This window comes from Planococcus citri, chromosome 5 (genome assembly GCF_950023065.1).
Source record: "Planococcus citri chromosome 5, ihPlaCitr1.1, whole genome shotgun sequence".
Lineage (NCBI taxonomy): Eukaryota > Metazoa > Arthropoda > Insecta > Hemiptera > Pseudococcidae > Planococcus > Planococcus citri.
In genome coordinates this window covers 2,755,359-2,769,684 of record NC_088681.1, presented here as the reverse complement: position 1 = coordinate 2,769,684, position 14,326 = coordinate 2,755,359, and the positions used below count along the sequence as shown (strand labels likewise).

General features: G+C 39.5%; 1 protein-coding gene across 3 annotated transcripts in view; it reads right to left on the bottom strand.

Annotated features, from left to right (window-relative positions):
- Positions 1 to 14,326, bottom strand: part of LOC135848268 (arrestin domain-containing protein 3-like) — a 42,369-nt gene that overhangs the window by 1,883 nt on the left and 26,160 nt on the right. Inside the window, exons 1-7 of one of the 3 annotated variants that reach the window (XM_065368144.1) lie at positions 3,022 to 3,730; positions 2,784 to 2,928; positions 2,543 to 2,695; positions 2,247 to 2,461; positions 1,933 to 2,169; positions 1,657 to 1,836; positions 448 to 1,567 (exon numbers count right to left, since the gene is read on the bottom strand). In XM_065368144.1, coding sequence (XP_065224216.1) covers positions 956 to 1,567; positions 1,657 to 1,836; positions 1,933 to 2,169; positions 2,247 to 2,461; positions 2,543 to 2,695; positions 2,784 to 2,898 — 1,512 coding nt within the window. In that variant the 5' untranslated portion in view covers positions 2,899 to 2,928; positions 3,022 to 3,730 and the 3' untranslated portion in view covers positions 448 to 955. Of the gene's footprint in view, positions 1 to 447; positions 1,568 to 1,656; positions 1,837 to 1,932; positions 2,170 to 2,246; positions 2,462 to 2,542; positions 2,696 to 2,783; positions 2,929 to 3,021; positions 3,731 to 14,326 lie in introns of those variants that run through there. The other 2 variants (XM_065368145.1, XM_065368143.1) reach the window with 2 other exon arrangements.

Here is a 14,326-nt window from a genome sequence, read left to right as displayed (position 1 = left end):
AGGATGTCCCCTTTAAGAAAAAAGTTGTCCCGGAGGATCGGCGGGGGGGGGGGTGGTGCAATTACTCCTATTGTCATATGCCGGACTATTTATGTAATTTCAAAAGACTTGAAAATTGAAACGATTATTACTCAAACATAAAAATAACTATGTACCATAAATGAATAGTGCTAGTTAAACTTTCATAAGTACGAAATATCTGAAAAATGAAAGTCTGTTTCAGAATTATTGGAAATATTCAGAAACAGACATGTTGAACGCCACATTTGGACTTAATACGGAGGAGCAGAAGCTGAAAAAAAAATAGAAAAGAACATTAGGTACTACACAAAAAAGTTATCTATAATATTTCTACTCAAATTTTGGTACAGTGTTTCGTAATAGGTCCCTTCGTTTTTTCAGGGTTCGTACTCAATTTCCCAAAAAAAAAACAAAATTTTATGAATTAAAAAGCTCTAAAACATAAGCAAAAACGTTACAAAAAAAGACTCAAAAAATACGTTTTTAGTATTAAAAAGTTGGGCTATTTTGAAACTTTTTGGAAATAACTTTGACAATTTTAGCAAACGTTAGGGATTTTTGGCAATTTCTGGTAAAAAGCAAGACTTTTGGACAAAATTTAAATAATGCGAGACTTTTTTGTAATTTTTGAAAAAAGTGGCATTTTTTAGGAGCTAAGTTAAGTTGGAAAGCTACATTTTTTCCAATTTTACAGAAAAAAATCATAACATCGATAATTTTACCAAAAAGGCAAGGCAGGATTTTTCGACAGTTATACGCACGATTTTGAAAATCACGAAAAAATCCAAGTGGGTAGGTACCTACCTAATCATAGTTTTGTACACCTGCAAACAGTCCAACACCTTAAGGTGAATTTTTCATTTCTCGCGCAAAAAATAATGGGGAAAAATGGAGAACAGAAGCAAAAGTTGCAGTTTCTGTTTCTTGAAAAATTTCACACACCCTTCTTGTTCAAATTTCTGTTTCCTAGAGAAATTTGTTTTCGAATACCTAACAAACACTCGAGTATGTATAGGTACTTACGAGCCACCCTGAACGCGACCCAGCTCTCATGATTAGTAGACCGAGTAGACGGCTGACGCGATAATTCGGGGTAATACTGCTGCACCGGAACAGCACCTCCTGGAACCGGGTATGCGCTAGTAAGATAATTCGGTTGAGGATATCCTTGAGCAGTAGGAGGAAGAGACATTTGAGGTATTCCTCCAACATTCGAAAACGGATTAGGTGCGATGTAATTGGAATTTGGAGCAGGTACTCCAAAATGCGCTTCACTAGCTTGGTTTCCTGGGACTACTGGGTATGGGTAATTCGCAGCTGGGTGACCTCGAGCTGGATATGGTGAAGGGACCGGGGTCATGGGTACTCCTGGTGTTGGCATTTGCATTCCAGAATTAGGATTATAGAGTATGTGGTTTGGATAGGCTTGAGGTTGAGGGGTATTAATGGGAGGAGCATTTGGATCTTCGCTCAGAGGGATGTCACCGATTGTAATAGGGATATGCATATCTAGATCAGAATGCAAACGTGGTGGGTCAGCGTGGATCTGTAAAATTGTACGAGAAGGTACCAGAGGTTATTTGAATTGATAATTTGATTTGCTCTGTTAGGTATGATAACGATAACAACACCTACGTGTAATTCGTGGTTCATTTTAATGTACGAACAACTTTCCAAGTTCGGGTACGAAACGGAAGGAATCGTAAAATGCTCACTCCAAGTATGAGATGTTCCCTGTTTCACTCCGTCTAAACTTAATCTTGTAAGTTTTAAATCTTCGTATTTATCGCGTCCCTCCGATGTCCATTTCATCTCCTAATCAACGAACAAATCGTGTAAATTTTTCTATGATGATGCGGGTTTTACTTACTATGCAAGATAACAAATAGATAGGTAGGTAAAGGTACTAACTCGTTTCAAATCAATATGAACCGCGCTCACGAAAACGGGACTGGCGTTGTCGATTTCCAAAGTGATTGGAATTGGTTCTGATTGAGCGAATCCAGTTTTGGGTAAATGCACAATGATTGGAATTGGTTCTGATTGAGCGAATCCAGTTTTGGGTAAATGCACAACGATGGTAATAGGACCACCACTGATACAGCACAGAGAACCGAACGTTTTGTTTTTTTCGTTTTTATACGAAGTCTAGAAGCAAATACGAAGAAACGAATTTAAAAAATCTTTTTTCAAACTCTAATGAAAAATGTACGCCTTGAACTTACTCTCAAATTGGGAAATAAATTGAGATTCAGAGGATCGAGTACGTTAAAATAGGTTCGTTCTTTTTTATCGGAGCTTTTATTTTTTGTAATATCAATTTTTACTCTTGCATAATACGAGACTCCTCCGTAAGAACCGCTGAAAGAGGCTGGAGCACAAATTGGCAACGTCACACAGAATGGGTAAATATGTTCTCCAGCAGCCAATTTAAATTTATCTAAATAATCGTCAATACTAGAAATTATTATTCTACTCGGAATAATTAAACATTTCATAAAAAATTAATGTCGACTTTTACCTTTTCCTCCAACCAAACATTGTTCAGTTTTTACATAGGTTTCGGATGATTTTCGACAAACTTTTCTGGAACGACTTCTACCTTCGCGATCACGGTAGGTTTCTTGTTCATCCCATTTACACTCAGCTTTTCCTTTGAGCTTGAAGTCAACAGCTGCACAAGCACATTACATGGTTATCGCACGGCATAAGGCTTCAATTATTATATCTACTCGACAGAATAACACGTTCGGTTTATTTACCTCTGATTTTTTTTGCAGAATCCACCACCAGTCGAACTCTCCCGCTTACCATTTCTCCCGGGTAATAAACCTTATCTGGCTTATTCCAAATGATGTCCAAAGTCTTGACACTCATTTCAACGACGATAAATCGAAAATTCAAGCACTAAATTGTGAGAACAAGAACAACCAGCGTAAAATGAGATAGAAAAAATTACAAGTACCTACATACCTACTGTCACGAGCGTAATGTACATACATGAATTTCATTTTAATTTCAATCATAACAAAGACTTATTTAATAGCCATCATTAGCCCACTCATCGAAAATGATGTTTTGTTTCATTTCTCGAAGACAGGCGGCATGTGGTACCGTTAGGTGTTAGTACATATGTTGCCAAAACACCGACCATAGCGGGCATAAATATAATTTGCTTACTCAGTATTTTAAACATACGACATTACGACAACTGTATACCAACTGAACTTAATATTTTTCGTGTCGTGATTCTGTGTGTAGGTACCTAGACGGATTTTAATCAATAATTGATAAGAAAAAATGGTAAAAAATGCAAAACTTTTCTATGAAGTATTTTTTTGAACAAATCAACCATAAGTGAATAGGTCCAATTCCTATAATTCAACTTCCATACATCAACAACTATATAGCTAAGTACAATATAATTTTGAGCTATTCTGGAGTTTCTAGCAATTTTCTAACTTTATTTAAGCATATAAATTTCAAATCATTCGTGGAAGGGTAAAAAATGAACTTCTTGACTTGGCATAATTTGATGAAGTATGGCCGTCATGTTACGAAGTCATAGGTATTTCCTTCCAATACTGACTAATAATTAGCCCATCACGAACAATTACTTCATCATGATATTTCAAGATGGCAGTAAATAACGTCAGTGGTCAGAAATGCAGTCCTTTAGTCATGTATTGCCGTTCAGGCAGTAGAAAAAAAAATGCCAAAAAATCTCGATTGCCAAAAGATTTTATTCGTCGACAATAATTTTTAAAAAATTTCACTCAATACAAACAGTTTCATAAAAAATTGGTTTATTTTTCCCAAAAATTTTCAATAAGTAAACGTATAGGTAATAGTCAGGTCTCAATTTCACAAAAAAAAGCTCCCGCTCGCTATTCATGTTGAAAGCAATTTTATGATTGGTTCTTGTTCTACATACTAGAGCGAATAAATTTAGCTTGTATGCCTATTTTTCCCCCTCCCCCTTTTCCGAGGGTCCACCCCCCAACATTTGAAATTCGTGTATCTCCTAATGTATGGGTCGTACAAAAAAAATTATTGAACAAAAATTGTTCCTTGACATCAGATCTACAATTTGAGCTCATCAAAATTTGTTTTGGAGCAACCCTTCCCCCTCAAATTTCGTAAATACCCCTCCAGAAAACATCAATTTTACGTTTTTCACATTTTTAATGAAAAGTTTCAAAGTTGAAGAAAAATCTGTAATATCTAACATAAATTGTTCAGAATTGAATTTATTTTCCAACGAATTATATTACGAGCATTTTTCCATCCCCCCCCCCGCTGCTATGGTGGACCCACCACCCCCCTTGGTTACAAATACCAGACAACTAGGGAAACAATCCAACGGAAGTTCTTTCGGGTTGAAATTTGCATGGTAGGTGGGTACCATCGAAAGACTTACGCGTGGAAAATTTCAGACCCCCAGACCCCTCCCTTTTTGAGAAACCTCCCCTTTTCTGAAATTACAATAACAATAATTTTCTCAACCCCATGTGAACCGATTTTTTCAATGTTTTAGTATGTTGTAGACATTCATAAGTGGTATCCCCATAAAAATTTTCAACCCCCAACCCCCTCCCCTCATAATTACTCCTCAAAATGGCGTTTTTTTGCTTTTTATTAATGAAAATTGGTATACACAATTTTTTAAACACAATATTTTCGGATGTATTTATTCAGGAGGTTCGATTCATATGAACACGACGCCAATATTATACAAGTAGCCGTATTTCAAGAATAGTGAAAATTGAGGGGGACTGAGGCCCTGGAGGGGCTGTATGAGTGTAAAACAAAATCTGACGCAATATTTGTGCTCAGGGGATTCGAATCATATGAAAACAATACTAATATCACCAAAGTAATTGTTTTCAAAAATGGTAAAATTTGTGGTGGGGGGTCTGGAGGGGGTTAGATGAATGTAGCAGAAAATCTGACGTCATATTCGTACTCAGCGGTATCGAATCATGCGAAAACGACACTCTACTCATTAATGGTTATTTTCCCCCAAAACTCTCATTTTCAGAAAAAGGGAGGTTTCTCAAAAAGGGAGGGGTCTGGGGGTCTGAAACTTTCCACGCGTAAGTCTTTCGATGGTACCCACCTACCATACAAATTTCAACCTGAAACAACTTGCGTTGGATTGTTTCCCTTGTTGTCTGGTATTTGTAACCAAGGGGGGGGGGGTGGTGGGTCCACCATAGCAGCGGGGGGGGGGGGGATGGAAAAATGCTCGTAATATAATTCGTTGGAAAATAAATTCAATTCTGAACAATTTATGTTAGATATTACAGACTTTTCTTCAACTTTGAAACTTTTCATTAAAAATGTGAAAAACGTAAAATTGATGTTTTCTGGAGGGGTATTTACGAAATTTGAGAGGGAAGGGTTGCTCCAAAACAAATTTTGATGAGCTCAAATTGTAGATCTGATGTCAAGGAACAATTTTTGTTCAGTAGTTTTTTTTGTACGACCCATAGATTAGGAGATACACGAATTTCAAATGTTGGGGGGTGGACCCTTCGGAAAAGGGAGAGGGGGAAAAATAGTGTGATATACTACTATGCCGTACGTGGTATGTATAGGGCTCGCCCACATGGTAACACTGCGTTGCACTAAGGCAACACTGCGTTGTATTCTCGTCAGCTAGCCATACGAGCCAAGCGACGAGAGTACAGAACGCCAGTAATGTATCCGAGTGCACGCGGGTATGTTATTCACGGTTAATGGGTTAATGCAGTCATTTAAGTATAAGTTTTTACTCTCGAGTGTTAAGTGTTATATTTAGTGCTTTAGTTTTAGTTAGTTATTAGTGAAACCAATTAAGAGACGAGAAGGAGTGATGATCTACTCGTCGCCACTCTGGGTAAGTACTTGCACATATCAGTGTGAATAAGTTAGATCTCCTTGCCAGAGGAGATCACTTATCCAAACCTACACCACAGTGTGTAACACCAACGTGTGTATATTTAGTTTAAGAAAGTGTCTTGTTAACGTACATAAATACATAGAATATGTGATTATGTAAAACCTGTAACGTGTTGTTAATATTGCACACATTAAATATTATTCTCGTGTATAACTTGTTATTATTTATGGTGTGTATGATCATATGTTAAGAGTGTAAAAGCAACCATTTCCTACTCACGCCCTAGCCGAGCATGTGAGGTATTCCGGTGAGTATTTAGTAGAAATACTCTAAGGGATATTTCTTGGAAACAACACAATAGCAACCATCGTAAGTCACATTACCAATCACTGCTTTAAGTCAATTTACCCTCTTACATTGGCGCCCTTCCGAGTGTCCAAAAAGCACAGATTCGTCGTAATCTGAGCTTGGAGGAAGTAAATCGTTATGAGTACAAAGTTTAGATCGCGACCAAACTTTGGAAAATAATACTTGCAGTATGATTTCATTGTACTTACGATTCACTTCTTGACTATTCTCAGACCAACGTGTCCGAAAATAGGAAAGGAAAGAATACTTGTGAATATTTCAAAGTAAATAATCACGAAAGTATTAAGTTGCTTTCACTCATACACACACACACCTAGTCAAATTTGCCAGAATTTGACGAAAACGTGTTTATTTTTACATGTGTATGTGTGGTGGTAGATGATGAAATCCATCGATGGATAAAATATCCGTTGAGAATTTCTCAGAACTCAATCCGTTCGTTGAAACGTGAAAAGCGAGTTCCAGCCTGTCCGCCGCATTGTTGCGTGACCCCTACCACCACCCAAGGACAGACACACACGTCGCACTAGCCGCCATCTTTTGATGTCGCTGCTGCAGCTGCGTAGCCACCAACCGACGAGTTGATAGCTACCGCGGCTCGCATCATATATTTTTCTTTTCAAGTGTGACGACGGTTCTAGCAACGCTCCTCTAGAGAAGCAGCTTGACTGTCATTGTGTTATTTTTTCGCGCGCATTTTTTGCGTCCTCCGTGTGTGTCTTGTCCGGTATCTTTTCACGTTTTATTTTTTAAAGTGAATTTTGATACTAAGCAATTTATTTGCATAATTTCTCCGCGTTTATTTTTCAACCACGCGATCAGCAGCAGTAGAACTCTAAGTTCGAAGCTCTATTTAGCAGCAATATTGGTAAGCAATATCGTTGAATATTACTATTCATTTCGCGAGTGGCTTTTAATCAAAGCAAACGCAACGCATGTATTTTTCGCGTATTTTTCAAACCAGCACTCAAAGCTGAATGATAATTCAGTGTCCTTGTATTTTTTCAGAAATACCCAAGGTGGTATTTTGGCACCTGAATTTTTTCTCCAGCAATTCGTGTTCGTGTTCGCGATTCATTCGAAGCTAATTTTTTAGCTGAGATCTAGTGCTCTTTATCTTGTCCGAGTCACCTCTGAAGTGACTTTGCACTCGAATCCCGCTAAGAAACACGTTTCGAGCACGTGTGAAACAGTTCGTCCTGACTCAGCGCTTTTTATCTTGTCCGGATTACTCGCCGTAGTAATCTAGCGACTTGAGTCAACCGACTGTATAGCTCAGTGCTAGTGAAGCGCAATTTACGTGATAGAATATTTTTGTGTACCAGAACCAACTCGCGAATTAAAACCAGCATTGCACTAAGATTTGTGTTTGAAATTTACAAGAAATTTCACACAAACGGAAAATATTCGCCGTAATATTATCCCAGCTGTAAATAAATTCGAACGAAAATGGCGTTTACTGGACCAGCTGCAGGCACCCGAAGTAAAGCGGTAGCCCTTACGCAACACCAAATACATTGCTTATGTATTGGTGAAACGCACGAAGAATCGTGCGTTACGTTGAAAAATTCGGATAACAAATCCAAACGGAAAAATCGAAAAAATCCACCTACGCAGGATTTAAACGTAGAACAACCTGAACAACAATCGAGTCCGCAGAACCTTGTGGAATCATTGTTCAGCAGTCATCCGCCATCAAACAATTCTGACGAAGAATATGACGAGGATGATGATGAGGATGACGAAGATTACGTACCTACCGAAGAAAATAACATGGTACATGGATCAGATCTCCCTGACCCGCCCCCAGCGAGGACACGTCACCTGCAAAATTACAGGGACTCAAAAAGGGAAGAATGCAGATCCAAAACTGAACCGAAACGACCTGAAATCGCCACCGATGCTGAAATAAATGATCCGTTGAGATCGTTGTTTCAGCAAACATGGGATTTCACTGAAGGTGCCATAGAGAACCTACAGATTGGTCAAGCAGTTCAAGAACACAGCCTTATCCGAATAGAAGACTGTCTAATTAATCTTGTGGACCATGCAGGTAGTACGAACCGCAACATTGACGGATACAGAAACGACGTAAAAGACGTTCGTGAACACTGTACCCAATGGGCCACTGGCATGAAAGAATATGTAGGTCAAACTACCGGTGCAGCTTTACAAAAAGCTGACAGCGCGATGCAAAAGGCAACGCAATGTGAAACCAAATTTGACCAAGCGACTAATTTATTCAAAGTCGAAATGACTAAACACAAAGCAGAATGCAGCCAGTTAGCTCATGCAGTTGCGGATATGAGAAAGGAAGGTGGATGTAGACCCAACAGTGGTCTTAATTCCACCCCAACCTTGAAAATAAATGCCAACTTAGTCAGAAGTGCTGGCATTTATTATGACGAATCGAAACGTTACTTCCCTCATGAATTTGTACGTCAGTTCGAAGACTACGTAAACAAAAGCAATGCCGCCGAAACTCAGAAAATTTACGCATTCCAAGGAGTAATTGAGACTCAAGATGCGACAGAGTGGAAAGGCGACATGGTGGGAATAACGGACTACGAAGACCTAAAACAGAGATTCCTTCAACATTATTGGAACAGTCAGTGTCAAAACGATGCATGGGAATATTTCCAGAAATATTTTTGCGAAACCAAAACGGAGAAACGTCTGTTCTTGGAGATAAAGAGATGGGTCCTATCTCTAATCAAACGCAAACATCCAAATATTTCCAAAGTATTGGAAGTGGCAGCTGAAAAAGTGCCTTACCCATACGATAAGAAATTAGCGAAACAAACTACAGTGGAAGGTTTTATAAGAAAACTTGACGAATTCGCCAACTATGACTCTGACCCGAAGAATAATGTACGCATTGCAGTTCGCAACAGCGCGATGACGCCCGTTCAATGGCAACAAACTCCATCATTCGAATGGAATAGAATGCCTAACAACAACTGGAATAACGGAAATGGTTTACCACAATCTACGTACTGGATACTCAATGCGAATGGACAATGGACTCAAATTCCCGGAAACCCGAACAACAACTGGAATTCGAATCAATGGAGTAATCAGACTCAGATGAACTCGAACCAGAACTTCGGTCCACAGATAAGTTGGAATATGGGAAACAATCAAAACTTCCAGAATACCAACCCTAACGGGGGTTGGAATTCTCAGAAGAATGCGAAGAATTCTAATTCTGACAGGAATAGGAATTCTACGCAAGGTCCTACTCCAACAGGGAACTGGACGAACCAACCCATGATCACGAATTCACCGCATAATGCGCCGGAACCTCCGAAGAAATCGTATCTAGCTGTTACGAACAAAAATGTAAACGAAGGACAACTACAAATGGCATACCAAAAGCTACAAAAGGCTTTAGGTAACAATTTCAAAGGGAATCAGAAAATTAATTTCTATCCCAACTCGAACAAAACTAGTAATAGTAATGGCGTTAAACAGAACACTCATACTAATACTAATTCGAACAATTCTGGTGGTAATAACAACAGTAATGATAATGCTAAACCCCAGAACAGCGACAATCGTGGTGAAAAACCGCATGAAGCCAGAAAACCCTCGACTTTCCAACCGAAAGTGTCTAGTCAGATACCTCTACCGGTACACTTCTTCGTAATAAACGAGGATGGTACGGTAGGAGAAGGTACTCCGGACAATGCCGATTTCTGTGCAGAAATCGAAGAAATCGACCTGAGTCAAGATTCCAACGAGAGTCAAGACCAAGGAAACGATGACAATTCGGAAAACTAAAAGGACTAGACACTACAGGGGCACGGTCTAGTAACATCAAAGTCCCCATGAAGTCAATCTTTACGGAATTCATTTGGGTAGGCGACGGCATAGCGCATTTCCTAAAAAGAGGAGACACGCCATTACCGGTAGTGGTGCCACCATATTTACGTGATCAATTACCAATTGAAGAATTATACAGACGTATAGAGAAAATGGAATTCCCCGAAGGAGAGAAATTCGTTCTATCAGCTCTGCAATTCGAATTGAATCACTCACCTCAACCTTATGACAAAATAAAGAAAAGTCTAAACAAACTCTTAGATCTACTAGTCAAGGATAAAGGGGCGGAATTGATTATATTAATCTTCCCAATAGTAAAACCCTGCATTCCAGGTGACCCCAAAAGCATTGGCGTTAAACTAGATCGATACATCGAATACCGTAAAATATTTCAAAACGCGGCGGACGACCAAATTGTAATATTCTGGAAAGAACCGCCCATGTATTATTTGCAGACGCAAAAATTGATAACGGCCTCCGGTGTCGAAGCGATTGGCGTCATGGCAGATAAAAACCAACGAATAATTCCTTGTGAACGAAAGTTCAAATTCGAAAAGGATAGGAACAAGTACTACCCTGCTATACCTACGTACCGTGTGATTTACGACATGGTTTGTACAGGTATATACAGACTATTCGAAGAATGGAAACGAGTACGTTTAAGCAGAAACGCGCTCAAATCTCCATACGACGAAATGCAAAAGATTCTCCAACAACGTCCGCAACCTCCGTACACGTACACGGCTCCGCCTGAACAGCAACCTAAGCAGGAGGAAGAAATAAAGGACGAACCATTAAAAGGTAGTCAGGTCGTCGAACCTAGAAAGAAAACCTTATTTATGGAATATCGAACCTCGTGCAATAATCCTAATTGCCAACGAGACCCAACGTGTTGCATGTTACCAGAGGAGTACTATGAAACATTCACGGACAAGTACACCCGTCCTGCTCAGTTAACAGAACTTGACGACGACGGTTTAGTACAAGGAAATCAAACTAAGAAATCCATAAGAGAGATGGATGTCAAATGTTTGATAATGGAGGACCCAGAACTCGTATTAGACGAGTTTCCGGAACTTGATTACTCTCCAACTCCTTTTGAAGTCTTGAACATTCACCATAGAGCGAAAGATCGAAGACCAATCGGAGATTTTGGAGTTAAAAATGCAATAATCAAGAAACCTCCCAAAGACAGATTGCTCAGATTGTTGACAAGGGATGGCATTAAGACATTCCCGTGTAATAGTGATACGACTACAACACGTGTGAAATTCATAAGAGGCCTACCTGCCGACAAGAAATGGAGACATCATGCACTTCGAAAACGAATAATTAAAGAAGCTCGAGCACTCGAAGCGATTGACAACGCACACCTTGATGAAACTCAGCTGAAAGAAAAAGCTAAACCATTAGTGGTAAACGAAGGTACCGATGACCCAACTTGCGTCGTTCCAATCACAGTAGGTGATAAGATCGTCGCCATTCAGTTGGACTCGGGAGCACTTCCCAATGTTATCTCAAGGAATGTGCTGAAACAACTTAAGTTGAAAGTGCCACATGCAGTACGCGAAATTGCTATGGATCGCATCGTGCAGCTACGTATGGCCAACAATGCAATTGAACGAGCGTCACAAATTCTGGCTGAAATCACATTTAATTTTGGTCCAAAGGAATTCGTTGTACCATTCTACATAATGGACACCATTGGCAACACTTTCATACTGGGAAGAGTAGCCATGGAACATTTGGATCTACACTTACATTTCCGCCAGAGATGCGTAAGTCATGAACCTAAGGATGATGATCATTTTACAATTGCATTTATAAACCCAGATGTGTATAAAGATGCGCTCTCTTTATTTAAGATTGAGCAAATCCCTGAGCACACTACTATAACTATTGATCTCATGGCCACAAGCATGTCTACAAGAGACAAGCTCAGAGAGCCTGAAGAAGACCGAATCAAAGCAGTTCGTATTATGCAGAAAAATCTCATCGAAGATTTAGCTGAAATACGAGAGCTTGGCATTGCACCTCAAAAGGAGGTAGACGATGCCATGCACAAGATCAATGCTTATCAAGACATATTTAGTCTGAATCCGGGATGTTACAAAGGTGAAAAAGTACATTTCAACTTTATCCCCGGTGAGGGGCACCTAGCAGTGCCACGAGGCGAAAAATATAGACCTCCAGCTCGGTTAAAACAAGCCCTCGATATGACGACTCAAAAGATGTTAGATTTGCGAATAATTCGGCCATCTCGTTCAGTTTTTATAAATACACTCGCACCAGTCATTAAAAAGAATGGCGATATACGACTGTGTTTGGCAGCTGACGAGTTAAACAACTTTTTACAATGCGTACTAACTGAACCCGCTACAATCGATAGCGTAATATTCAGTGGTTCACCTGATGGTCTATTTTGTACGCTGGACTTTACGTCCGGATTCTGGCAATTAGAGCTAGATGAAGAATCGAAAAAGTATACAGCGTTCATAATAAACGGCCAAGTATACGAATTTAACAGACTACCGTACGGATTGAAGATCTCGAGCGGTGAGTTTGTTCATATGATAAACCAAGTGCTAAAGGACGAAGAAGGCATCTCCAAGTTTGTGGATGACGTCAAAGTCTCTGGTACTACGTTTAAAGAAACACTTGATAGACTACTCAGTGTATTCGAAAAAATAAGACGGGCTGGATTAAAACTGAATCCGACCAAAACCCACTTTTTCAAGAGGCGTACAGACCACTTGGGGTTCGTCTTATCCAAAGAAAACATTGATAAACAGGACCTTAAAAAGGAAAAATTCCTGAAATTTGAGAAAGACCATATGAAACATGGCAAATTCGTACTTAAGAACAACAAAGAAGTGTTAGCTCTTGTTGGGAATACTGTGCTGTACAAGCCGTTCATTCCTCGCTACATGCAAATCCTGAGCCCAATATACGAACTGACAAAGGGCGACGACCCTATAGTCTGGACGGATGCTCAACAGAAGGCCTTCGACATACTCAAATCGGAGTACTTGAAGGAATTCACGTTGAAACAACCTCCACGTGAAGGCGATTTATTCTTGGATACGCATTATACAGACGATGCAATGAATGCAGTTCTCTTCTACAAGGAAGATGAACAAAAGCAAATCATTATGTTCATTTCTGTTGGCTTCAAGGAGCACCAGAAAAACTTTACGCTGTATGACAAAGAAATGCTAACACTCTACTCAATCATTAAAAAGATTTGGATGTGGATTTTCAGCAGGAGAGTCCACGTGCGCGCCAATTTGCTCCCAATTTACAAAGAATTTGAGAGTCTGGCGAAAACGCACCGAAAAGCTGCAAAATGGGTTACAACCATATGCAATTTCGATCTAATCTATGACATGAAGTTGTCTAATAAAGCGTTATACGACATCAAAGCACCAGAATTGGTAGTCGGAAATATCGTCATAGAAGAGCTAACAGAGCTCGATCTATTGATGATTAACCAAGTGGTACCCAGGTTCACGAAAGGTTTTCACAAGGAAGACAATCATGAACTAACAGGTGCCAGTAAAAAGACCGCTCTACCACCTCTGGATTGCAAATTTATGGACGAAAACGTACCCAGATTGTTCGACCTACTATCCAATATAGAAGACGAACAAGCTACAGACAAACATTGCAAAAAAATAATGGATGTCTTAGAAGAAGATGTACCAGCAAATAATAAGAAGCAACAGGGTACATCACTCCGTAAAAAACAAATTTATGACATAATGTACACACACGATGGTAAAAAACGTCTGATGAAAATTTTGCCAGATAAATCGCAAGTACCATATTTACCTGATCGTTTGCTTTACGACACTGTCGACTACCTACACTGTGCCTATGGGCATACTGGGGCAAATCGATTAGACATGATTTTTAGACAACTATACTACCATCCTAGTTCACTCGCGTATATTCGCGATATTACAAACACCTGCATTATATGCAAAGTGAACAAGAACTACGCGAAGCACAAAGTGCTGGAATACGCTCAAATCGAGGCGTACGCCATCGGCGATGTGCTATCGGTAGATATCTATGGACCAGTTCCAGCATTGAAGAACGACCCGAAATATTTGCTAGTTGCAAAAGAAATCTTCACCAGTCGTGTCTGGCTTCGAGACATGCACCGGATTCAGAAGAAAGTAGTTTGCAACGCAATGGAATCAATTTTATTTGAAATTGAAATCC